Raw genomic sequence first — 23,962 nt, forward strand, 5'->3', positions numbered from 1 at the left:
GTATGTTTGTTATGGAGACCGCGTCCATTCCGACAGCCATCATTTATCTTATAGATTTGCTTTACATACCAGGTCTGCAGCTCGGCAGGGACAATTTATAGGACAGGAAGCAGCTTCCTATGTACACACCACTCATAAATGTAAAATGGTAAAGATGGCAGCTCTCCATGTGATAGAGGGCTGCTCATCGGCTTTTGGTCATTTTTAGGTGCTTCAAGTCATTTTCTCCATTCACATCCAAAGCTGCTTTGAAATTGATGCTCTGCAGTCCTATCCTAGAGCAGCTTAGGTCTGACGTTCATCTGCTCTTTGCTGACCAGCAGAGATACGGGTTTAGCTTTAGAAGTGACTAGAGTGGAAGAGGTGATGTAACTTAGATACGTCGCAAAGTGGGAACTGCAGAATTGTCAGGATGTACAAAATAGATCATTCATTGTCTGACTTTCTATAGTTTCCGCATAGTACTTGCAGATGCATAATGTTGCAGGGGTGGCACAGTTTGTTGTAGGGTGGTGCAGTTTTGTAGCGAGGCACAGAACGTTGCAGGGTCTCACAGTAGGTTGCATAGCGGCACAGCATTATGCGGGTGGCGCAGTGTTGTAGGGTGACAAGGCATGCTTCAGGGTATGTCAGTGTTGCAAGGGGGTTTGAGGTGGTGCAGCATGATGTGGGGTGTTGCAGGGTGGCACTGCATGATGCAGGCATTTGTAGGGTGGCACATTGTTGCAGGCTGGCACTGCATGATGGGTGTTGTAGGGTGGTACAGTGTTACAGGGTGGCACTGCATGATGCGTGGTGGTGTTGTAGGGTGCTCAGTGTTGCAGGCTGGCACTGCATGATCAGGGGTGTTGTACGGTGGCACAGTGTTGCGGGGTTGTGCTGCCTGGTGTTGCAGGGTGGTGCTGCTTGGTGTTGTAGGGTTGCACAGTGTTGCAGGGTGGCGCTGCATGCTACGGAGTGTTGCGGTGTTGTGCAATGTGTTGCAGGGTGGTGTCAGGTTGTAGGATGGTACAGTGTTGCAGGGTGGCACTACATGATTTGGGCTGTTGCAGGGTAGTACAATTTTGCGGGGTGGTGCAGAGCGGCACAATGTGTTGTAGGGTGACACAGTGGTGCATGGTGTTGCAGGGTGGCGTAATGTGTTGCAGGGTGGCATAATGTGTTGTATGGTGACACAGTGGTGCATGATGTTGCAGGGTGACCTAATGTGTTGCAGGGTGACGTAATGTGTTGTAGGGAGGCGTAATGTGTTGCAGGGCGGCACAATGTGTAGTAGGGTGACACAGTGGTGCATGGTGTTGCAGGGTGACGTAATGTGTTGCAGGGCGGCACAATGTGTAGTAGGGTGACACAGTGGTGCATGGTGTTGCAGGGTGACGTAATGTGTTGCAGGGCGGCACAATGTGTTGTAGGGTGACACAGTGGTGCTTGGTGTTGCAGGGTGACCTAATGTGTTGCAGGGCGGCACAATGTGTTGCAGGGTGGCATAATGTGTTGTATGGTGACACAGTGGTGCATGGTGTTGCAGGGTGGCGTAATGTGTTGCAGGGTGGCGTAATGTGTTGCAGGGCGGCACAATGTGTTGCAGGGTGGCGTAATGTGTTGTATGGTGTTGCAGGGTGGCGTAATGTGTTGCAGGGCGGCACAATGTGTTGTATGGTGACACAGTGGTGCATGGTTGTTGCAGGGTGACCTAATGTGTTGCAGGGCGGCATAATGTGTTGTATGGTGACACAGTGGTGCATGGTGTTGCAGGGTGACCTAATGTGTTGCAGGGTGGCGTAATGTGTTGTAGGGTGTGACACAGTGGTGCATGGTGTTGCAGGGTGACGTAATGTGTTGCAGGGCGGCACAATGTGTTGTAGGGTGACACAGTGGTGCATGGTTTTGCAGGGTGACCTAATGTGTTGCAGGGCGGCACAATGTGTTGCAGGGTGGCACAGTGGTGCATGGTGTTGCAGGGTGACCTAATGTGTTGCAGGGCGGCACAATGTGTTGCAGGGTGTCATAATGTGTTGTATGGTGACACAGTGGTGCATGGTTGTTGCAGGGTGACCTAATGTGTTGCAGGGCGGCATAATGTGTTGTATGGTGACACAGTGGTGCATGGTGTTGCAGGGTGACCTAATGTGTTGCAGGGTGGCGTAATGTGTTGTAGGGTGTGACACAGTGGTGCATGGTGTTGCAGGGTGACGTAATGTGTTGCAGGGCGGCACAATGTGTTGTAGGGTGACACAGTGGTGCATGGTTTTGCAGGGTGACCTAATGTGTTGCAGGGCGGCACAATGTGTTGCAGGGTGGCACAGTGGTGCATGGTGTTGCAGGGTGACCTAATGTGTTGCAGGGTGGCGTAATGTGTTGTAGGGTGTGACACAGTGGTGCATGGTGTTGCAGGGTGATGTAATGTGTTACAGGGCGGCACAATGTGTTGTAGGGTGACACAGTGGTGCATGGTTTTGCAGGGTGGCGTAATGTGTTGCAGGGCGGCACAATGTGTTGTAGGGTGACACAGTGGTGCATGGTTTTGCAGGGTGACCTAATGTGTTGCAGGGCGGCACAATGTGTTGCAGGGTGGCACAGTGGTGCATGGTGTTGCAGGGTGACCTAATGTGTTGCAGGGCGGCACAATGTGTTGCAGGGTGGCATAATGTGTTGTATGGTGACACAGTGGTGCATGGTGTTGCAGGGTGACCTAATGTGTTGCAGGGTGGCGTAATGTGTTGTAGGGTGTGACACAGTGGTGCATGGTGTTGCAGGGTGATGTAATGTGTTACAGGGCGGCACAATGTGTTGTAGGGTGACACAGTGGTGCATAGTTTTGCAGGGTGGCGTAATGTGTTGCAGGGTGATGCAGTGGGATGTCGCCCTCTCTGTATAATGAACATCTGTACTTTCCTCCATCAGGGCTTTAAGTTCGAGTTTGCTCTGAATTGTGAGTTTGTTCCCGTCGAGTTTGGTGACAACCGCCAGGTGAAAGCAAGTTTTAAGAAGTTGATGAGAGCCTGTGTGCCCAGCAGCGTGCCCGGGGACTCCGATGCCACTTTTTTCAAGTCACTTGGAGACTCTGAGTGGTTCCTGCAGGTGATTTTCATGCTTTGTTCAGATCTCCTGAATGTAGTACAGTACCGTGACTTTATTACCTATACACTGTGTATATCAGCTGTCCACCATGCTTTATACTCCTTCATCTCTGCTCTCATAACTGGAGACTTGCTGGAAGACTCCTCGTTCATGCTATATTCTGATCTCCTGGATGTAGGAAGGTGTCATGACGAATGTACTTAAATACTCTAATACCACCTCTACCATGTATCCTGCAGACCCTCCTCTCCTTCCTCCCGACCTCTCCGCTCCACCTGTAATCCCCTTATCCTAGGAGAGCAGCAGATTTCATACTTATACTTTTCTACAACCATCCTCTGATCGGCACACACCGGGTCCATCTGATGGCAGATTATTGGAATTTTACTGTCTATTGTTCTTTCCTTTGCTCACGTGCTGTGTGTGTATTCCACAGATACACAGAATAATCCAGTTGTCGGTCATCATATCCGAGCTCCTGGAATGCGGCTCCTCCGTGATGGTCAGTCTGGAGGACGGATGGGACATCACCACCCAGGTAAACCCATCCGACTACCCCCCCACCCCCAAACCAGAGGACGGGGTCACTAATTTGACAGGTTAAATAGGATTGTGGGAGTTACCGGTGTTAGTGCCACTGTGATGGCAGTCATTTGGGTTGTCACTCAGCCTTTCCAAAGGACCAGATATAACTAAAACTACAGGAAAAAAAGACGTCTTTTTCTGGGAAAGCTGGGTGACAGCCATTGCAGTCTCTGGTACAACTTCAGTCGCGCTTCCTGCTGAACTTTTTTGGGACCTTAATTTGAATATGCCATTAATACAGAAGTGGGAGAGGATATGGCAGCTATTTTTCTTACTACCCAGCTTTCCAAGGAGCTGTTGTAGCTGAGAAGTGGCAGAGGTGATGATTTGATAGATGAGGACGAGTCCAGGATTGCTGTTTATTGTAGGCTTTATCCCGCAGATCATCTCTCTGGTGCAACTCTTTGGAGACCCCTTTTACCGCACCCTCGATGGCTTCCGCATGTTGATAGAGAAGGAATGGCTTTCTTTCGGCCATAAATTCAGCCAGCGCTCCAACCTGTCACTCAGCAGCCAAGGCAGCGGATTCGTGCCCATCTTCCTGCAGTTCCTGGACTGTGTCCATCAGGTGAGAGTATTTTGGGAACTTTTTATTGCAGGGATGGCTGTTCACACAACGCTGGGTTTTGTGGAGAGGTCATCAATATCAGATTGATGGAGGTCGGACTCCCGGCACCACCTCGATCATTGAAGGCCTAATGTAACTGGTGCAGCTCCATACAATGCGTCGAACAAGAACTGGTCTCCAGCAAGGCCTGAAACCCTGTTAACTTTGTTTTTACAAATTTCCAGGTACAGTATGTCTCCAGTCACATCCAAAGCAGCATTTACAATTCTGCCACTACAGAATTATAGGCTGGGTGGTTCACACATTGCCTATTTGGTGCAGATTTTCTGCACATAATCTCACCCACGTACGGTGGTTTCTGGTTTGCACGAAATCCATGCAGAAATTGGCTTTTTGTTGCGTTTCTTAAATTTGCAGAATGTCAGTTTCTGGTCCTGAGACTCTCCTTTTTGGTGATTTATTTTTCCCATGTGTTTCATTTAAGGACCCTAAGTAAGTTATCACGCTGATCTTTCATTGTTTTGGTGCATTTTATGCAAGAAAAAAATTGCACATAAAAACGCAAGAATAATTATGGAACAAACGCATAGATTTTAGTTGCAGAAATGTTGCGGATTTTAGTTGCAGAAATGTTGTGGATTTTAGTTGCAGAAATGTTGCGGATTTTAGTTGCAGAAATGTGGCGGATTTTAGTTGCAGAAATGTTGCGGATTTTAGTTACAGAAATGTTGCCGATTTTAGTTGCCGATTTTAGATGCAAACATGTTGCATATTTTAGATGCAGAAATGTTGCGGATTTTAGATGCAGAAATGTTGGGGATTTTAGATGCTGAAATGTTGGGGATTTTAGATGCTGAAATGTTGGGGATTTTAGATGCTGAAATGTTGGGGATTTTAGATGCTGAAATGTTGGGGATTTTAGATGCTGAAATGTTGGGGATTTTAGATGCAGACATTTTGCGGATTTTAGATGCAGACATGTTGCGGATTTTAGATGCAGACATGTTGCGGATTTTAGATGCAGACATGTTGCGGATTTTAGATGCAGACATGTTGCGGATTTTAGATGCAGACATGTTGCGGATTTTAGATGCAGACATGTTGCGGATTTTAGATGCAGACATGTTGCGGATTTTAGATGCAGACGTTGCGGATTTTAGATGCAGACGTTGCGGATTTTAGATGCAGACATGTTGCGGATTTTAGATGCAGACATGTTGCGGATTTTAGATGCAGACATGTTGCGGATTTTAGATGCAGACATGTTGCGGATTTTAGATGCAGACATGTTGCGGATTTTAGATGCAGACATGTTGCGGATTTTAGATGCAGACATGTTGCGGATTTTAGATGCAGACATGTTGCGGATTTTAGATGCAGACATGTTGCGGATTTTAGATGCAGACATGTTGCGGATTTTAGATGCAGACATGTTGCGGATTTTAGATGCAGACATGTTGCGGATTTTAGATGCAGAAATGTTGCGGATTTTAGATGCAGAAATGTTGCGGATTTTAGATGCAGACATGTTGGGGATTTTAGATGCAGACATGTTGGGGATTTTAGATGCAGACATGTTGGGGATTTTAGATGCAGACATGTTGGGGATTTTAGATGCAGACATGTTGGGGATTTTAGATGCAGACATGTTGCGGATTTTAGATGCAGACATGTTGCTGATTTTAGATGCAGACATGTTGCGGATTTTAGATGCAGACATGTTGCGGATTTTAGATGCAGACATGTTGCGGATTTTAGATGCTGAATTGTTGGGGATTTTAGATGCAGACATGTTGCTGATTTTAGATGCAGACATGTTGCTGATTTTAGATGCAGAAATGTTGCGGATTTTAGATGCAGAAATGTTGCGGATTTTAGATGCAGAAATGTTGCGGATTTTAGATGCAGAAATGTTGGGGATTTTAGATGCAGAAATTTTGGGGATTTTAGATGCAGAAATGTTGGGGATTTTAGATACTGAAATGTTGCCGATTTTAGATGCAGAAATGTTGCCGATTTTAGATGCAGAAATGTTGCCGATTTTAGATGCAGAAATGTTGCCGATTTTAGATGCAGAAATGTTGCCGATTTTAGATGCAGAAATGTTGCCGATTTTAGATGCAGAAATGTTGCCGATTTTAGATGCAGAAATGTTGCCGATTTTAGATGCAGAAATGTTGCCGATTTTAGATGCAGAAATGTTGACGATTTTAGATGCAGAAATGTTGACGATTTTAGATGCAGAAATGTTGACGATTTCAGTGTAGAAATGCAGAAGTAAAATCCACACCAGAGACCTCATCTCTCAGCACTCGCCAGTCTCCATATACAGGCTTGTTGCTCTTTTAATTTGCTCCTCATCCTCCTGCTCACACCACCGTATCCTGGCACATGAGGACCTCATTATTAGCGTCTGGTTACTATGTACACATCCATACGTTCCGCTTCTCCTGGCAGCGGCTGCAGACAGCTGATGACAGATCCTCGTTTTATCTCTAGGGTTATGAAAACTTGTCCACGTGCCAACGCCGAGTTAAAATTATCCCTGCCTGGACCGCCGTGAGCCGCTCCGGCATGTAATCTCCTATAATCGCTTTTTATCATTTCCGGCAATCCACAGGTGTCACAATGCCTCCAGGATCCCAGCAACTGCGTGCTAACAGTAATCACGACCCAGATCTTCTCCAGTAAAATGCAATCTATTGCTCTCAGTTATCAGCCCAGGGGAGGGAGTTGTCTAAGCAGCAATGTAGGTCAGTCGGATTGTAAGGTCAGGTAGTACTCAATGCCAGGTAGCTGCTGCAAAAGTCAGGTGCATAAAAGGAGACTGGGGATCTGTGATTGGATGATGAAGTAGAACTATCCATGATTTCCTTCCTGGAGTGTTAGTCATGTGTGCCCCTCCTGGCTCTTTGCCCCCAGCACACGTATGCCATATCCCTGCACACGCGTCCATCACGCCATTAAACAACACGCCGTCTTTGCCAGGAGAAAACGGCTCGCAGACTTGTTTATGCCAAATTTTCCAGGTGTCAGCTGAATCCAGAAACAAATAAAATCCTCCATTGTGTGACTTTATTTTCTTCTAAGAATTACATCTGCAAGGACGGAGGATAAAACTATACAGCGATGTCACAGTTTGGCCACTCCTGAGTTTTGTGCACTCGGGAGACATTGTGGCACAACTAAAGCCCCCCCCCATACACATTAGACTAATGTCAGCCCAACCTGCCGATATCGATGGGTTCGGCCAACAGTCTAATGTGTACTGGGGCCCTAGGGAATTATTTGTCGGGGGAGATAAGAATCCAGCATGTACGACTTCAGACGACCAATTCTTTTATTCCCCCCTGATGGCGCTCTCATAGAAAACACAGTGAGCCAAACCAACTGACCCTAGAAGTCTCACCTTAATGGCCAACGATCTCTCCATCTAGTCGTTGTGTCTGCATACTCTCTAACTGCACAGAAAACCTCAGCAAAAAACATGACATGAATTATTTTTTTTTTTTTGCAATTGCTCTTTATGCTAGACGGACGACTGGCATCTATCCTAACTGTGGCAAGGTCAGGCTAACGCTTCCTGAGAATATACTCCAAAAAGTGGCAATAAACGTGTTCCACGCCGAGCTTTGCCTCCTACACTGCATTGTAGCCAAGTCTCAGCAGGATTAGATTAGGATGGATTTTTAGCCACTGAGCACAAGCTCAACTCTTAAGCAAGTGTACATGTGTCAGTTTGTTCTCTGCAAGCAAGTTTACAGTAGCTATAGACAGTCTTTCATGTGTTTAAAGGGGTGATCCATCTCTGCTCACTTCAGCAGTGCAACACTCCACTCACACAGTCATCGTGACCATCAGCAGCTCAGTAGCCACATGCTCGATCCGATGTGGGTCGTCTGTCCCTGACACCCTCCTGTTTTTTTTTATTTTGCAGATACACAATCAGTATCCCACAGAGTTCGAGTTCAACCGTCACTATCTGAAGTTCCTGGCGTTTCATCACGTCTCCAATCGCTTCAAGACCTTCCTGCTGGACTCGGACTACGAGCGTCTGGAGCACGGTATGTGACGGCGGCGCTGATCCTTCCCCTCCCACCGCAGCTCTCATCATTCTACAGAGGACCTCAATAATTGCAAGTCATGTTTAGGGAAGTGAAGGTCGATGACCGGAGGAGCTATGGGAGGAATGTGCAGAATCCAGGATTTGTGTCCTCTCCGTTATAACTCACTGATGAGGCAGCAATCGCCTGTACCATGGAGCGGCGGCTTCTGACACCGAACACCATTACAGATGGATTATAGCCGGGGGAGGGGCGAGTACTTATGAAACAAACTCGGGCTTTATTGTATGAAACACGTCCACAAATAAAAGCCTGAATTATCATTGCATGTTTGCCTTTTTTTTCTTCTTTGTTTTATGTTTTTCACGTGCACATGAAAAATTAGCATTGCCTTACGACACTTGAGACTTTAGTCTCAGGCTCTTATCTAAATTTTCTAAAAAAAAAAAAATCCTTGAAAATTTGCCGAAATTTGTATCAAATAATTAAGGTGCAGCGTCACAGGGAGAGTCCATACACTAAGGATTTGGGGCAGTTTAAGCCATTTTTTTTGCTGGCCGCAGTCTATTAGAAAGTTACCAAGGGTTTTTTATTTCCTTTTTATTGCAGCGTGTCTGGATTTTGTGTTCGGACAGTTAGTGTTTTCTGCAGCCTCCTCTTCCCGCTGACCGCGAGACCCTTTTTCGTTGCAGGCACCTTATTTGAGGATAAAGGCGACAAGCACACGAGGAGAGGGATCTGCATCTGGGAATACATCGAGCGGACGCACAGGAGGAGCCCCGTCTTCTTCAACTATCTCTATGCTCCAACAGAAATGGAGGTACAAGAAGGAAACGAGGCACCGGCCATGTCGTCGGGCCTCCACCTCTACAACCTCCCTTGTATTATATCTCTTCTAGCCTCTAAAACCAAGCGCCAACATCTCCACCCTGAGGAAGTGGGAGTATTACACGGAGGAGACCTTGGCCTCGGGTCCCTCCTATGACTGGACGACCGTCCCTTCTCGGCTGCACACGTCTGAAGAACAGGTGGAGGAGACATTGCAGCAAGGGAAGAGGAAAGTGGTGTGGCCGTGTTATGACGATGTGGCCAGAGTGCAGCCGGACGCCATCACACACCTGATGACGGTAAGTTCTTCTGATTTACACTATTACCTATTCTTTTAGAAATAAGGCGACTTTAGGAATGGAGCCGATACCCTGCTGCCTCCACACAGCGTGTGACTCCCTCCCTGAATTGTGTATTCTCCTTCGTCCCGGGAAAAGGAACAAAATTGTCCTTTAGTGTCCTCTAAGCCTCCATCCAGTTCTCACAAGCAGTTTCCTTCTCGTGTTCCCTAATCTCAGGGTCATTGTCACAGGAGCCTCCGATCACCGGTCCAGATCTTACACCTTTGTCTTAGAGGAAACTCCAGACAGTAACTCAATATAAAGCATTGCAGCGGCGGATTGTAGTGAATGTGCAGAGCGCCGTCCTGATCACCTCATTAGTCCAGGGATCCGCACAAATAGTGACACCCCCCCCCCCCCCCCAAAAAAAAAAAAAAAACGTATCGTGGGATATCGCTGCTCACAAACTGCAGTCCTATGTAACAGCAGAGCTAACTCTGGGTATAGATAATATAGTAGATGTCCTATGTAACGCCACAGATAACAGTGATAACTGAGTGCAAATAATACTGTAGGTGTCCCTTGTAGATTTTTCCTGCAGTCCTATGTAACACTACAGATAACACCATAATAACTTTCTGTCTACATATAGTGTAGTAGATGTTACATGCAGTCCTGTGTAACAGCTCAGATCACACACTGATAAACTTCTGTCTACATATAATGTAGTAGATGTTACCTGCAGTCCTGTGTAACACCACAGATCACAGAGTGATAACTTTCTGACTACATATAATGTAGTAGATGTTACTTGCAGTCCCATGTAACACCTCATATGATGGAAGAATTGCAGGATTTTCTGTTTTACACGCATTGGAACAATAGAAATAGTTGTTGCAGAAGTATACACGCCGACAAGCTCATAACCTACTATAGCAACTATTTTTGGGCCCATCTGCATTTCAAGTAGATCTCCAGGTGAAGAATTTACGACTTGGAAAACCCTTCTGTTTCTTTTCCGCCCCCACAAATTTGTAAAGCAGAAGGTTCCCTGGTATTTGGCCGTGAGATGGCCATTGCATCACGTTACTGCGCGGGGCTCCGGCCAGCCAGGACGGGGCATGCGGTAGTCATTCCCCGACCAGCAGGCCGGCAACATAGGTATCGCCTTTCCTACGCTCAGCCCCCGAGGGCGGTGCACTAAATGCTGCTCCATCAGCTCCTCCAGTATTTTTCCATGCCTTTTGAGAAGTTTTTACAACCACAAACCAAACCTTTTTGTATCCATCTCTTCCTTTCCTACATCCCAAGAATTTGTCTTAAGTTACGTTCCCATCTAGATGTCAGAACAATAGGTCGAGGAACGGACGTGGCGTCCGAGCCCTCCATTCTCCATAAAATGATTCCTTTCATTGCCTTTTGGTACAAGCAAAATAAAGAAAGTGGAAAGTGAATGTTAATTTTGGCTCGGAGTGCCGCTCGTGTCATCGGAAGGTTCTGCAGTCAGGGAGATCCATAAAGATGTAACCCCCCCCCCCAGTATATGATGAGCTAATAGAGGAACGTTGTGTCCCCCCCCCCCCCCAGGAGATCGACAGACTGGAGAGCATGCTAAATCAGAGCTCGGAGCGGTGGCAGCTTCTGTGGGAGAAGGCCAAGGTCAAGCTGAAGGAGGACGCCAAGAAGGAGAATGTAAATACCAGGGTGCTGTGCTGGCTGCGATAGTAAAAGCACAGACATTCATTTATCACACTTTGCAATTCATAACGACTTTATCCTTTGCCTTTTATTATTTCATATGTTTTTAAGGGGATTTTAGCAGGAATTTTCCCATAAAAGTCATAACAAACCTCAGTAGTAGCTTACATTTCTGTGCAAATAAAAGCCGCCTTGATGTAAATTGTGAAGCAATCTCTTCCCCCCCCCCCCCCCCCCCAGGCAGTCAGAGCATTGATGACCTTGATTTCTCTCCCGCTATTTTTGATGTAGAGGAACCCGGCCAGCCTGATGTCCGCCAACCTGCAGTCTTATCAGAAGACGTCCATGGTGCATCTGCCAGACAGCGGTTTAGGAGACAACCAGAACATCACGTCTTCACCTTCCAACGGGATTGACCGGAGATCAGCAACACTATACAATCATTTTACCTCCAAGAACGAAGAAAACAGGTGCGGGAAATCTCTCCGGGGCTACGAAAAGTTGGAACTATCCGGCCAGACGTCCTCCACTTGCAGACGTGACTGGGTCTGGGTGCAGCTCCTCGCTCTCATCTGCATTGCTGACAGCTGCTTCCTGATATTAGAGAGTATCCAAAGGATAAGTGATAATTACAGATTGCTGGTCACAGAAGATGGACCTTCACAGATCCCCAAGTGCCTTTTAATAACGGAAATAACCCTTTGAAACAAGCCGTAAAATGTAGCCTTAGAACTTACTCCAATTGCTGCTGCTCCACTGATTCCGGAAGAGTTTTTCATTTTCATCGGTACTCCTCCATTCCAAAGGTAATGCAAACTTTCCCCTCTAGCAACTGGGTGTATACTGCAGGACTTCTCACTGTGGGCGTTTACTTATTCTCCTGACATTGGCCAATCAAAACACAGAGAAGTCCTGCGGTATACGCCCAGTTGGTAGAAGGGAAAGTTTGAATTACCTTTGGAATGGAGGAGCACAGAAGAAAATGAAAAACCCTTCCAGAATTGGTGGATCAGCAGCAATTGGGGCGGTTCTAAGGTTACATGAAAAAAAAAAGAATTAAAAAATGAAGTGTTCTTAATATAAGGCAATAGTGATTAATGTCGCTGTGTCTTTTCACCTCGTGCAGATCATTTGAAGGAATCTTGTATAAGAGAGGGGCACTGCTGAAAGGTTGGAAGCCACGTTGGTTTGTACTTGATGTCACCAAGCATCAGGTAAGAGGGCGACCGTTAAAATATTAGCCAGTGCGAAAACTATTTGGAACAATGTGTGGGTTTATGTTTTTTTGTTTCCTTTATATGATTTATATGCATGATGTGCTATGCTATTGTATACTGTGAAAAAAGGCGTGTCAACACGTCCCAGCCTGGCATATGTCCCCCAGGATATAACATGCAGCCCCACGCCCCTGTTGTATAACCTCCAGCCCCATTGCCTCCTGTGTATCACATCCAACCCCTCTCCCCCAGTATATAACATCTGGCCAGCTCATGTGGGGTTAACATCAGCACAAACACTGCGCCTCAGCCGGGAGCTTCATGGCCGAGCAGCTGCATGCAGCCGTACATAACCAAGCACAATGTCGAACGTCAGACGGAGTGATGTAAAGCCAACACCACAGGACTCTAGAGGAGACGGGTTTTGTGCAGTGACTGATCTGGGACATGGGATGTGGAGATGTACTGGTTCTTTTGTCCACATAGTGTAGCTTTCAGAGTAAGATATTAGTGTTGTGCTTCAGTAATCCCAGTCTGGATGCCAATGAATGTACAATCGTTCAGAGACTGCAAATCTCATGAACTGTTTTTATCACTTTTTTTTCTGTATGTTTTGTAGTAAGAGCCGTGGTTTTTTTAGTTCATTGTTCCAGTTTATTGCATTTTTAAGGGTCTCCGCTCATCTCTGATTCACTCTTGGCAGCAACGAGGGCGCTCCTTCTGTTACTGCATGTTGTCTTCGAAGCTTTGGGATTTATGGGAGACATGAATCCGATGCCTATATTGACTGCACTTTTACCTTTTGGACAGCTACGATACTACGACTCCGGAGAAGATGCCAGCTGTAAGGGGCACATAGACCTGGCAGACGTGGAAACAGTGGTGCCGGCTGCACCAACCATCGGAGTGCCAAAGCACGCTAGCGACAGGGCTTTTTTCGATGTGAGTAAAAGTGTTATATATATATATATATATATATATATATATATATATATTATATGGAAAAACATGTATTCGGTCCAGGCAATCATGTATGAGATCTCCAGTATGATACAAAACTCAGGGCACAAGAGAGATCTCACAGAGGATTTTCTTTACTAGATACATTGTAACAAACGCTCAGCTGTGTGGGCCGGACTAAGTCGATCCTCGATTTGTTGGGTTATTGTTAAACCAATTAAGAATACTATAATATGAGAATCTTTCACCACTCCTGCGCCAATGCACCTCTGGTCTCCTGCTGGTCCAACGATGAGATGTGATTGCTGCAGCAAAGCCCTGGCTGGAGCATGAAGAAAACCACTGGTCTCTTGCAGGTCCAGCAATAACATGTTAACACTGCAGCTTAGCCATAGCTGGAGCAGTAAGAAGACCACTGGTCTCCTGCCGTTGCAGCAATGACATGTGATCGCTGCAGCAAAGCCCTGGCTGGAGCAGTAAGAAGACCACTGGTCTCCTGCCGTTGCAGCAATGACATGTGATCGCTGCAGCAAAGCCCTGGCTGGAGCAGTAAGAAGACCACTGGTCTGCCGTTGCAGCAATGACATGTGATCACTGCAGCAAAGCCCTGGCTGGAACAGGGAGACGACCACTGGTCTCCTGCCGTTGCAGCAATGACATGTGATCGCTGCAGCAAAGCCCTGGCTGGAGCAGGAAGAAGACAACTGGTCTCCTGCCGTTGCAGCGATGGACACGTGATCGCTGCAGCAAAGCCCTGGCTGGAGCAGGAAGAAGACAACTGGTCGCCTGCCGTTACAGCGATGGACATGTGATCACTGCAGCAAAGCCCTGGCTGGAGCAGGAAGAACAAAACTGTTCTGTTGGTCCAGCGATGACACGTGATCGCTGCAGCAAAGCCCTAGTTATAGCAGGAAGAACACTTTTGGTCTCCTGCTGGTCCAGCTATGACATGTGTTTGCTGCAGCAAAGCCCTGGTTGTAGCAGGAAGAACACCTTTGGTCTCCCTGTGGTCCAGCTATGACATGTGATTGCTGCAGCAAAGCCCTGGCTGGAGGAAGAAAAACAATTCTGGTCACCCGGTGGTGAAGCGATAACATGTGATCGCTGCAGCATAGCCCTGATTGGAGCAGGAAAAACACCTCTGGTCTCCTGTTGGTCCAGCTATGACATGTGATCGCTGCAGGAAAAACACCTCTGGTCTCCTGTTGGTCCAGCTATGACATGTGATCGCTGCAGGAAAAACACCTCTGGTCTCCTGTTGGTCCAGCTATGACATGTGATCACTGCAGGAAAAACACCTCTGGTCTCCTGTTGGTCCAGCTATGACATGTGATCGCTGCAGGAAAAACACCTCTGGTCTCCTGTTGGTCCAGCTATGACATGGGATCTCTGGAGCAGGAAGAACAGCGAACAGGGCTGCGACAGTGGTGGGGGATTTATGGCTATTACTTCTATTGTTATTTTAGAACATTATCATCTGTTTCTGGAACATTTTAGGTGGCTGGACAGCCCCTTTTAACGTGTTCAATCACTGACGCATGGAGATATCATGAAAATAGTGAGGAATTTAAGCTGAAAATGTTGCAGAACTTCCATTACAACGTGATTACGCTTTATTTACCCAAGAGCCGGATGATCCCTTTAATTTGCCGTCTCTTCCTCTAGCTCCGTTCTGTTATAAATCACTTCCCATGTGTTTTTATGAGTATCGTAACTTGAGCTTAACAAGGCGAAAATATGTGAGGATGAGAATAGAAACCCGGAGCTGAGATCAATTACCGTACCTGACAAAACAGATACAGACTGACAAATGGAAAGCAGAAACCGCTGATGGAAAAACAAACGCCATCGAGTCGCGGAGCAACCGCCAGCGGCCTCACGGAACGGTCGCTGCACAACGCGTGGAGCCCAGAGCTGCTCCTCTGTGTCACGACATGTGGACTTAGAGCCCTTCATCATTTGTGTTTTTTTTCTCACCTATTGGTATTTGTTTCCTTTTTGTATCAAATTCTTCACAATGGCACAATGGGGTTCATGAATTTTGTGCAGAAATGTCTCTTACCATTTTATTATGCCTTTTTAGAGAAATAAGTTCCTTGTTCCGCTAAACCGGTCAAACATTTCAGGAGTCCATAAAATCACTGACGAGGCTGCGAGTGACTGGAGTACGTGTGCATCAAAAATTTGCTACTTTTTTTTTTTTTTTTTTTTTTAATTGCATTTGATGAATCATCTGGAAAAAAAAAAACGAACATTTAAAAAAAATGTTGCAAATTAAGGCAAAATTTGTGCAAATAAAAAACAGGCTAAAAACACCAAAAATTGGGCAAAAAAGGCTCAAATGCAATAGTGACTTTTTAGTTAGGCCCTTTGTTTGTACGATTCCCAAGTTGACCTCTGTTTTGCTACTTGTTCCGTCGGCTTCATCTTCTGAAGTGTGTCGGGTCTTCTCGTAACGTGTCCCGGATGGGATAGCCGATCCTCAACTCTGGTCTAGTTCTCATACATCTTCATACTTGAGGGAGTTTTTCCAGCAGCTACGGTAATTAATCCTTGAGGTTGTGCTGGGACTTCTGCAAAGGTAGAGGAAGAGAGAGATGCAACCTTCAGTGACCGGACAAACGGAATTTACTAATACACTGGGGAAACACTAAGTTGGAAAACTTTGGGCAGTGGATCTCAGGCGGCACAAGGCGCCACTCGTCACTATCTGTTTGATTCCGTGTGTTTTTTATTTTCCTGCCCCATCGGCGTCCGTGACCGAACACATTGGACAAAGTCCTAGTATGGAAACAAGAAGGATGTAAACCTAAAGGCAACGTTTTGATGTAATTAGAAGCAGATAATAAACAATACATTCCTTCTGGATGCAGACATGTTATAGCTTCTTTCCAGATGCCATCTGGGACTTGGGTAATGGTTGGGTGGGGCCCGAAAATTCCAGTCCATGACATCAGCGGTCGGCGTCAAGAGTTCAGAAATAGAACCGTGACTATAGAAACAATGTTACGCTTTTCTTGCGGGGTCACGGGAGTGATGTTACCCATCCGATGTCACGTCCCCTTTTCTGGACAGTCAGTTAGGTGAGTTCCTGGAAACTGGTGCTGGAGCTTGGGTTGGTAAACAGACTGTACTCCTCCGGCAGAGGCCGAGCATGACGTAACGCGTGATTTACAGGCGGCCGGTCACCAGGACGGATGCTTGTACATTAGGAGAGAGTACAAATGTCATGATAATTCCTGAACTCTCACTAAACAGCCCCTGAGGTACCTAATGGGGGCTACAAACTGGCTACTCCATGAGAACGTGTATATACAGGATATTGCTTCCATTACTAGTTGGATTAGGTTTGATGCGGTTCATTTGTGTCACTCGGTCACCCAGAGTCTCGTCCCCCTCCATATTTTCTGCTATGTTTCAGGATACTTGAGCAATTCAGTGAAATTTTCTTTTTTTAGTTAAAGGCTATGTACACCTTCTCACAGATTATTTTTTATTTGCTTCCCAAGAACAAAGTTAAGCAACTTTCTAAACAGTATTCCCTAAAAATGTTCTACCATTTTACTTTACAGTCTCGACGTCCTTTATCTGGCAGCAAGCGTTGCAGTTACGTTACAAATCCCCAGCGTTCTTGCTCATCACAGCTCTCTGGTCTACGATCCCTTAGAAATAGCAGTGTGAAGGAGATTGTACATAGATTTTCTGATTGTGGACAGGGTAGAAAGCATATACAGTCTCAGGGAGGGCAGTGAACACAAGCTATTGATAAGGAGGAAAGCACATGAAGAGAAAATAAGTGCAACGTATGTGACTGAGCGAGATACTACCTATTAACTCACAAGATGAGGGTGATCTTTAAAGTCCACTGTCCAGAATAGTAGTTGTCAGTGATGACGCGGTGTAGCACGGCAGTCCAGTTGGAACTACAAGGCTATAGAAGCTGTACGGCAACCAGAGATGTAGAGTTTATTAAACGGCGAATTAAATCAGGCTTACTGAAGCTTAGTAGCAGAATCCAATGATGTAGCCGAGATGAGCAGTTCGAAAGACTCACTGAGTGCGGTAGCATACTTGAGTACTTGCGAAGTTACATTCTAGCAATTTAACAAAATCCAGTGCTGTAGCAGAGCTAAGTATGGCAGGAGGCACTCGGTAAGAATGTAGCAGAGCCTAGCGACGTAGCAGGGCTCGATTTGTGAGGATGCACTTGGTAGCAATGTAGCAGGGCCCAGAGACACCGCAGAGGTGAATATGGCAGGAAGCACTTGGTAACAGTATAGCAGATCTAGATGTGTGAGGAGGCATTTGTTAAAAATGTAGCAGAGCTAGATATGTGAGGAGGCACTCAGTAGCAGTGTAGCAGGGCCCAGCGACGTAGCAGAGGTGAGTATGGCAGGAGACACTTGGTAACAATGTAGCAGAGCTAGATATGTGGGAAGGCACTCATTAATAATTAAGCAGAGCCCAGGGATCTAGTAGGGCTGAGTATGGCAGGAGGCACTCGATAACAATGTAGCAGAGCCCATTGACGTTGCAGAGCTAGATATAAGGAGGCACACAATGGCTGTAGTGCAGAGGTGAGTATACAGTTGTTGCCAAAAGTATTGACACCCCTGCAATTCTGTCAGATAATACTCAGTTTCTTCCTGAAAATGATTGCAAACACAAATTCTTTGGTATTATTATCTTCATTTAATTTGTCTTAAATGAAAAAAAACACAAAAAGAATTGTCCTAAAGCCAAATTGGATATAATTCCACACCAAACATAAAAAAGAGGGTGGACAAAAGTATTGGCACTGTTCGAAAAATCATGTGATGCTTCTCTAATTTGTGTAATTAACAGCACCTGTAACTTACATGTGGCACCTAACAGGTGTTGGCAATAACTAAATCACACTTGCAGCCAGTTGACATGGATTAAAGTTGACTCAACCTCTGTCCTGTGTCCTTGTGTGTACCACATTGAGCATGGAGAAAAGAAAGAAGACCAAAGAACTGTCTGAGGACTTGAGAAACCAAATTGTGAGGAAGCATGAGCAATCTCAAGGCTACAAGTCCATCTCCAAAGACCTGAATGTTCCTGTGTCTACCGTGCGCAGTGTCATCAAGAAGTTTAAAGCCCATGGCACTGTGGCTAACCTCCCTAGATGTGGACGGAAAAGAAAAATTGACAAGAGATTTCAACACAAGATTGTGCGGATGTTGGATAAAGAACCTCGACTAACATCCAAACAAGTTCAAGCTGCCCTGCAGTCCGAGGGTACAACAGTGTCAACCCGTACTATCCGTCGGCATCTGAATGAAAAGGGACTGTATGGTAGGAGACCCAGGAAGACCCCACTTCTTACCCCGAGACATAAAAAAGCCAGGCTGGAGTTTGCCAAAACTTACCTGAAAAAGCCTAAAACGTTTTGGAAGAATGTTCTCCGGTCAGATGAGACAAAAGTAGAGCTTTTTGGGCAACGGCATCAGCATAGAGTTTACAGGAGAAAAAAAAGAGGCATTCAAAGAAAAGAACACGGTCCCTACAGTCAAACATGGCGGAGGTTCCCTGATGTTTTGGGGTTGCTTTGCTGCCTCTGGCGCTGGACTGCTTGACCGTGTGCATGGCATTATGAAGTCAGAAGACTACCAACAAATTTTGCAGCATAATGTAGGGCCCAGTGTGAGAAAGCTGGGTCTCCCTCAGAGGTCATGGGTCTTCCAGCAGGACAATGACCCAAAACACACTTCAAAAAGCACTAGAAAATGGTTTGAGAGAAAGCACTGGAGACTTCTAAGGTGGCCAGCAATGAGTCCAGACCTGAATCCCATAGAACACCTGTGGAGAGATCTAAAAATGGCAGTTTGGAGAAGGCACCCTTCTAATATCAGGGACCTGGAGCAGTTTGCCAAAGAAGAATGGTCTAAAATTCCAGCAGAGCATTGTAAGAAACTCATTGATGGTTACCGGAAGCGGTTGGTCGCAGTTATTTTGGCTAAAGGTTGTGCAACCAAGTATTAGGCTGAGGGTGCCAATACTTTTGTCCTGCCCATTTTTGGAGTTTTGTGTGAAATGATCAATGTTTTGCTTTTTGCTTCATTCTCTTTTGTGTTTTTTCATTTAAGACAAATTAAATGAAGATAATAATACCAAAGAATTTGTTTTCAATCATTTTCAGGAAGAAACGGAGTATTATCTGACAGAATTGCAGGGGTGTCAATACTTTTGGCCACAACTGTATCAGGAGACACTGTGAGTGTGTAGCACAGCTGATTATGTCAGGTGGTTCACAAGGGCAGTATAGCAGAGCCGACTATGTCTGGTGGGACAGCTAGCAGTGTGGAGCAGTGAAGTAGGAGGCTATGAATGGTCCAGGGTAGAGTGTTGGCAGCAGCAGGGAGGATGGCGCACTTGGCGCCGGATCCTGGAGAGGTGAGTAACTCTCCAAGAGAAAAATCTGAAACTTGGGATCAGGCTGCACACTGCACATTAGGGTAAAGAGTAATGACGATTGTAGGCTAACACTTAGTGCAATTGTATTACTGAAAGGAGTCCTCCAACATGGAAAGTCATATTTACTTTTTGTCCCACAAAGTCAGAGGTGTTTATAGGCTTTAAACGTTTGGAGATGGTCACCTTGCAGAGGCAGCCATGACTCATTACAGACTGATATTTGTCTCCTTCCAGGTAAAAACCAGCAAGCGAGTGTACAACTTCTGTGCTCAGGACGCACAAAGTGCCCAGCAGTGGATGGACAAGATACAGAGCTGTATATCGGACGCCTAGGACCTTAGCTGCTTCATGAGGCCGTCTGCCATGTCGCCTCTTTCTAGGAAGGACTGTGTTTTTTCTTTTGTGCCCAGTGGTTAAGTGCCCCTTCCTTCCAGACAGCTGATGTCTGCCGTTCACCCCCGGGACCGCCGTACGGTCCCTCCTTTATAGATCCTCTACGCTTCCGGCACTTGGTAATTATTGTCGCGGCAGTGCCGGAGATGACGTTTTTGGAATCTTAAGCCTTTGTTTGTTTGTTTATTTTTTCGAAGACCAAGTAATTCTGATGCAGCTAAAACGAAACATTCCCCAAAAAATATGTTTACTACAAAAGAGGGAGACGGAAGCGGAGTTTAAGGGTGGAGCAAGCGGTAAGTCTGAGCTCTTCAGGCCGAGCAGTTTACAGAACCCTGCGCAGATTTTCTTCTTCCCTCTATTAGTGCAGTATTTAGCCTCGTGCTTAGTTTTTATAGTGCAGTGCGGTGCTTTTTAATCTCTTATTGTATTGTTTTCCTACCACACAACACTCGGAGGAGGGCAGAGCCCGGGGTATCAGCCGCAGGGTGCGGGGTCAGCCCTCCTTATTGTATGTACCTAGAAATGCACTACACATCGTATGCAAAGCACATGCACTTAAAGCTACAGGACGGCGTAATGAAGGAGCGTTCAGAGTCCGCCATGTACATAGTTTGTGAGTTGCTGTCACTGGACACCCCACATGAATTCCTCGGACGATAAAACAAGGTTTTTATCCCTCCTGCCACTTTTTTTTTTTTTCTCTCTCTCTCTTTGTGTTTAGGGGATCGATAAAAAAAGGATGAAATCCTCTTATTACCACTTGTGATATTTTCTCTCTAGACTGGAGTCATTTTAAACTGTTAATATGTCGATCTTCTATTACAAGGTTTGTACTGTATATAAATAATTTTTGTATCTTCTTATGTCGTCGATCGAGTGTAAATTTACCCTTCTCCCTGCAGAAACAGCCATAAACGTCTCACCTCGGCAGGTATGGGGTTACCAGAAACCAAACCCATCTACTACTTAAAACCATAAAATACACCCCCCCCCCCCCCCCCCCCAAAAAAAAAAAAAAAAAAAAAACGCTCTCATCGGAAAAAAGACCAACTCATCAGTAGTTTGTTTTATCTTGTCTGCAATGTCACCCAGCTTTCCCAGGCATCTGAATGACAACGTTGTGTTGTGATCCCACAAATTGCCCTAGACTCTTATACAGAGGTATTATGGCCATGTAGGAGCTGATAACAGCTGGGCAATAACCTCCCATTACTTTCCCGGCTATAGATAGCACCAAGGGGCAGTAGAGGATGAGCCAGGACTTTTCTAGTATTTTTTTTTTTGACCACATAAATTGATGTCGTCTTCAGCGCACAGTGCCAAAAACACACAAATACCTATATATGAAACTTGAAATCCTCAGCTTCGATATCTCTATTTGTATCAGTCCTTTCCTCCCCCATTTGTGTGTGCGCTCCTTTGTATCACCCTTTTTCATAGTCGCACGTGAGACTGACACTTTGCACGTGTTGTGTTTTTTGTATATGATTTTGATCCTCTTTTTTTAATGTTTTTTGTAAAATAAAGGTTTCCCCGCTCCGTCAGACTCTGCTTCTAGAAAGTAACAAATGCAAAACTTTTTTTTTTTTATTTTTTTAACTCGTTTTAACACTTTGTGTGTTTGTTACTCTGTGTTACGTCGGACTTCTTGTAATAACTGCCCAGTTAAGGACTGTAAATAAATGTTATATGCAGTACACACTGAGAAGAGAGTTGGCTTTTATTGAGTAAGTCATTTTTGTAGCCTTACTCTTTATTTGGTAGAAAGCTGTTTCTCCCGACTTCCCCTCACCTTCAAACATGAGCGCACACCCGAGCGTTTGTGTGTTTTGAAGAGGGGAGAAGAAAGCTGATGCGACAAACCTCTGGCAGCGGCTTTATCTATTCTGAAAACCAAAGGATCAGATATTGATACATATGTGCCTGATCACTCTCCCCTGACCTCTTTAATCAGGAGACCCCTCCATATACTCATCAGATGGTTGGCTTGTCCTGACAAAATTAGAAGACTTTAATCAAGCTTGTTTTGGGATTATTTCTCTTTATTTAGAGAAGCAGTTTGTGCTTCGGAGCTGATCTTCCTAACTAACTGCAGTATGAGATGTTGGCATATTTCTTGGTGGCTGTAGCACGCTGTTTTGGGGGGTTAGGACTATGGGTAAAAAGAGCTGTGGAATTAATGGCACTATATAAAGGAGTAAAAATAAATAAAACGTTCACAAATGGTACAAGAGGCAGTCACATGACAGCCCACATTCTGCTGATAGCTGCAAACCATAAATACATAGTACAAGTAATGTGCAGATTACTCGCCCCATAATCAGAGCTCAGTTAACCTGGTGGAAACCCCCTAAAGCAAGAAAAAGGGCTAAAAAAAAAAGTATCAAAGAAAGAACATGCGTACAGCAATGCGAAAATGACTCCTTGTGCCCATGTTCTGTCTTTTGTCAATTCTTTTAACCACATAGTAAGCCGTGAAGCTGCCAAAAGAAGTAACCTGATCGGCATCCTTCTTGCAACCATTACCTCTACGTTAGCAGTAGATCCCTTCAATCCTTATCGTTCTAGCTAGTGATGAGCGAACATGCTCGGTTAGGGTGTTACCTGAGTCTTCGACGTGCTTAAAAATATGTTAAAGATCAGCTGTTGAACAGCCGCGAGAATGCAGCGCAGGGACTCGGAACATATTATTCGAGCACGTTGAAGACACTTGGTTAGCACCCGAGCATGTTCCGATAGCACCTTATCCCAGCACAATCACTCATCACTAGTTCTAGCACAACCCACAACTGCTCAATTGGATTGAGAGCTGGGGATTTTGGGGATAAGTCACCACTTTTGAACCTTCCAAGTAGAAACCTTGGCACGACAAAAAAGAAAATGGGACAGTACGTCTTGATCCGGCAAGGAGCCAAAACAGATATGGTCCCACGTATTGACTGAGAAGGGCCACAGTGTGTCACTTCCCAAAGTTTCTCAGAACTTCACGCTTTCCTGCTTGCAAAAAAATTAATTTGATGCCCAATGCATCCCACCCGTAACGCCTGCCATTGTCACCAATCAACATCCTCTCCCCGTCACTGCTTTAGATATCTTATTGGTTGATGTCGTTATCTATACCCCAAACCATGAATTGATCTGAAGATACCACATCCTCCGCAATTGCCTGTACGACTTGTACAAGTATTGGACGCCCCTCGTTACCCCCTTATAACGTTCAAGATTCCATATTTTCTGCACAATCCAGTTTGAGAAATGAGATTATGGATAAGTAAAACTTTGAAAATCTTTTACAGAAATGGAAATTTAAATTATAACCCAAATCCCAAGAAGAAAGCCAATGAATTGAGTAAGATCCCAGAGATTTAACCCTGGCAAGTCCATCAGTCTCAGGAGATGAGGTTTGTGCAATCGAAGAAGGCACCTTCCACTGGGGTTTTAATTGAAGACACATGACAATGTGGTGACTTACGAGGATCAGAATTCGAGGCACATGAAGGAATGCTGCTCTGTATGGTATTAATACTGACGGCATGCAACGGCTGTGAGTAGGGCACCGCGTTTCTGCAGACTGTATGGAAAAACATTCTGCGTTGTGAACATCTTAAGTAAATAAGCTGCATTTCCCAAGTCAATACACAAGGCATAAGATACAAGGCACATGCTGACAATATTCTCCAGAGGTCGATGATGGAGCAGATCTATAAACCCCAACCCTTAAACAATTAACCCTCAAAAGACAATTAGTCCCAATCAGGAGAAAATGATCCGATACATCACATAGTCATCTTTAAAAAACAGAAATGATGTGTCCTCCTGAAACATGTCCACCCAAAATATCTAAAA

The 23,962-nt window shown here is 45.4% G+C and overlaps 1 protein-coding gene across 5 annotated transcripts in view; it reads left to right on the forward strand.

The window, feature by feature from the left end:
• Positions 1-21,824, forward strand: part of SBF2 (SET binding factor 2) — a 312,854-nt gene extending 291,030 nt beyond the window's left edge. For all 5 annotated transcript variants that reach the window (XM_073578404.1, XM_073578400.1, XM_073578401.1 and 2 more), the window contains 11 exons: positions 2,905-3,081; positions 3,518-3,619; positions 4,049-4,234; positions 8,172-8,298; positions 8,991-9,118; positions 9,198-9,425; positions 10,995-11,099; positions 11,397-11,575; positions 12,232-12,319; positions 13,133-13,264; positions 19,955-21,824. In XM_073578404.1, the coding sequence (XP_073434505.1) occupies positions 2,905-3,081; positions 3,518-3,619; positions 4,049-4,234; positions 8,172-8,298; positions 8,991-9,118; positions 9,198-9,425; positions 10,995-11,099; positions 11,397-11,575; positions 12,232-12,319; positions 13,133-13,264; positions 19,955-20,053 (1,551 nt within the window). In that variant the 3' untranslated portion in view covers positions 20,054-21,824. The remainder of the gene's footprint in view (positions 1-2,904; positions 3,082-3,517; positions 3,620-4,048; positions 4,235-8,171; positions 8,299-8,990; positions 9,119-9,197; positions 9,426-10,994; positions 11,100-11,396; positions 11,576-12,231; positions 12,320-13,132; positions 13,265-19,954) is intronic.
• Positions 21,825-23,962: the final 2,138 nt, after the last annotated feature.

Source organism: Dendrobates tinctorius, unplaced genomic scaffold (genome assembly GCF_039654945.1).
Source record: "Dendrobates tinctorius isolate UK_male_01 unplaced genomic scaffold, ASM3965494v1 ptg000059l, whole genome shotgun sequence".
NCBI classification, from domain to species: domain Eukaryota; kingdom Metazoa; phylum Chordata; class Amphibia; order Anura; family Dendrobatidae; genus Dendrobates; species Dendrobates tinctorius.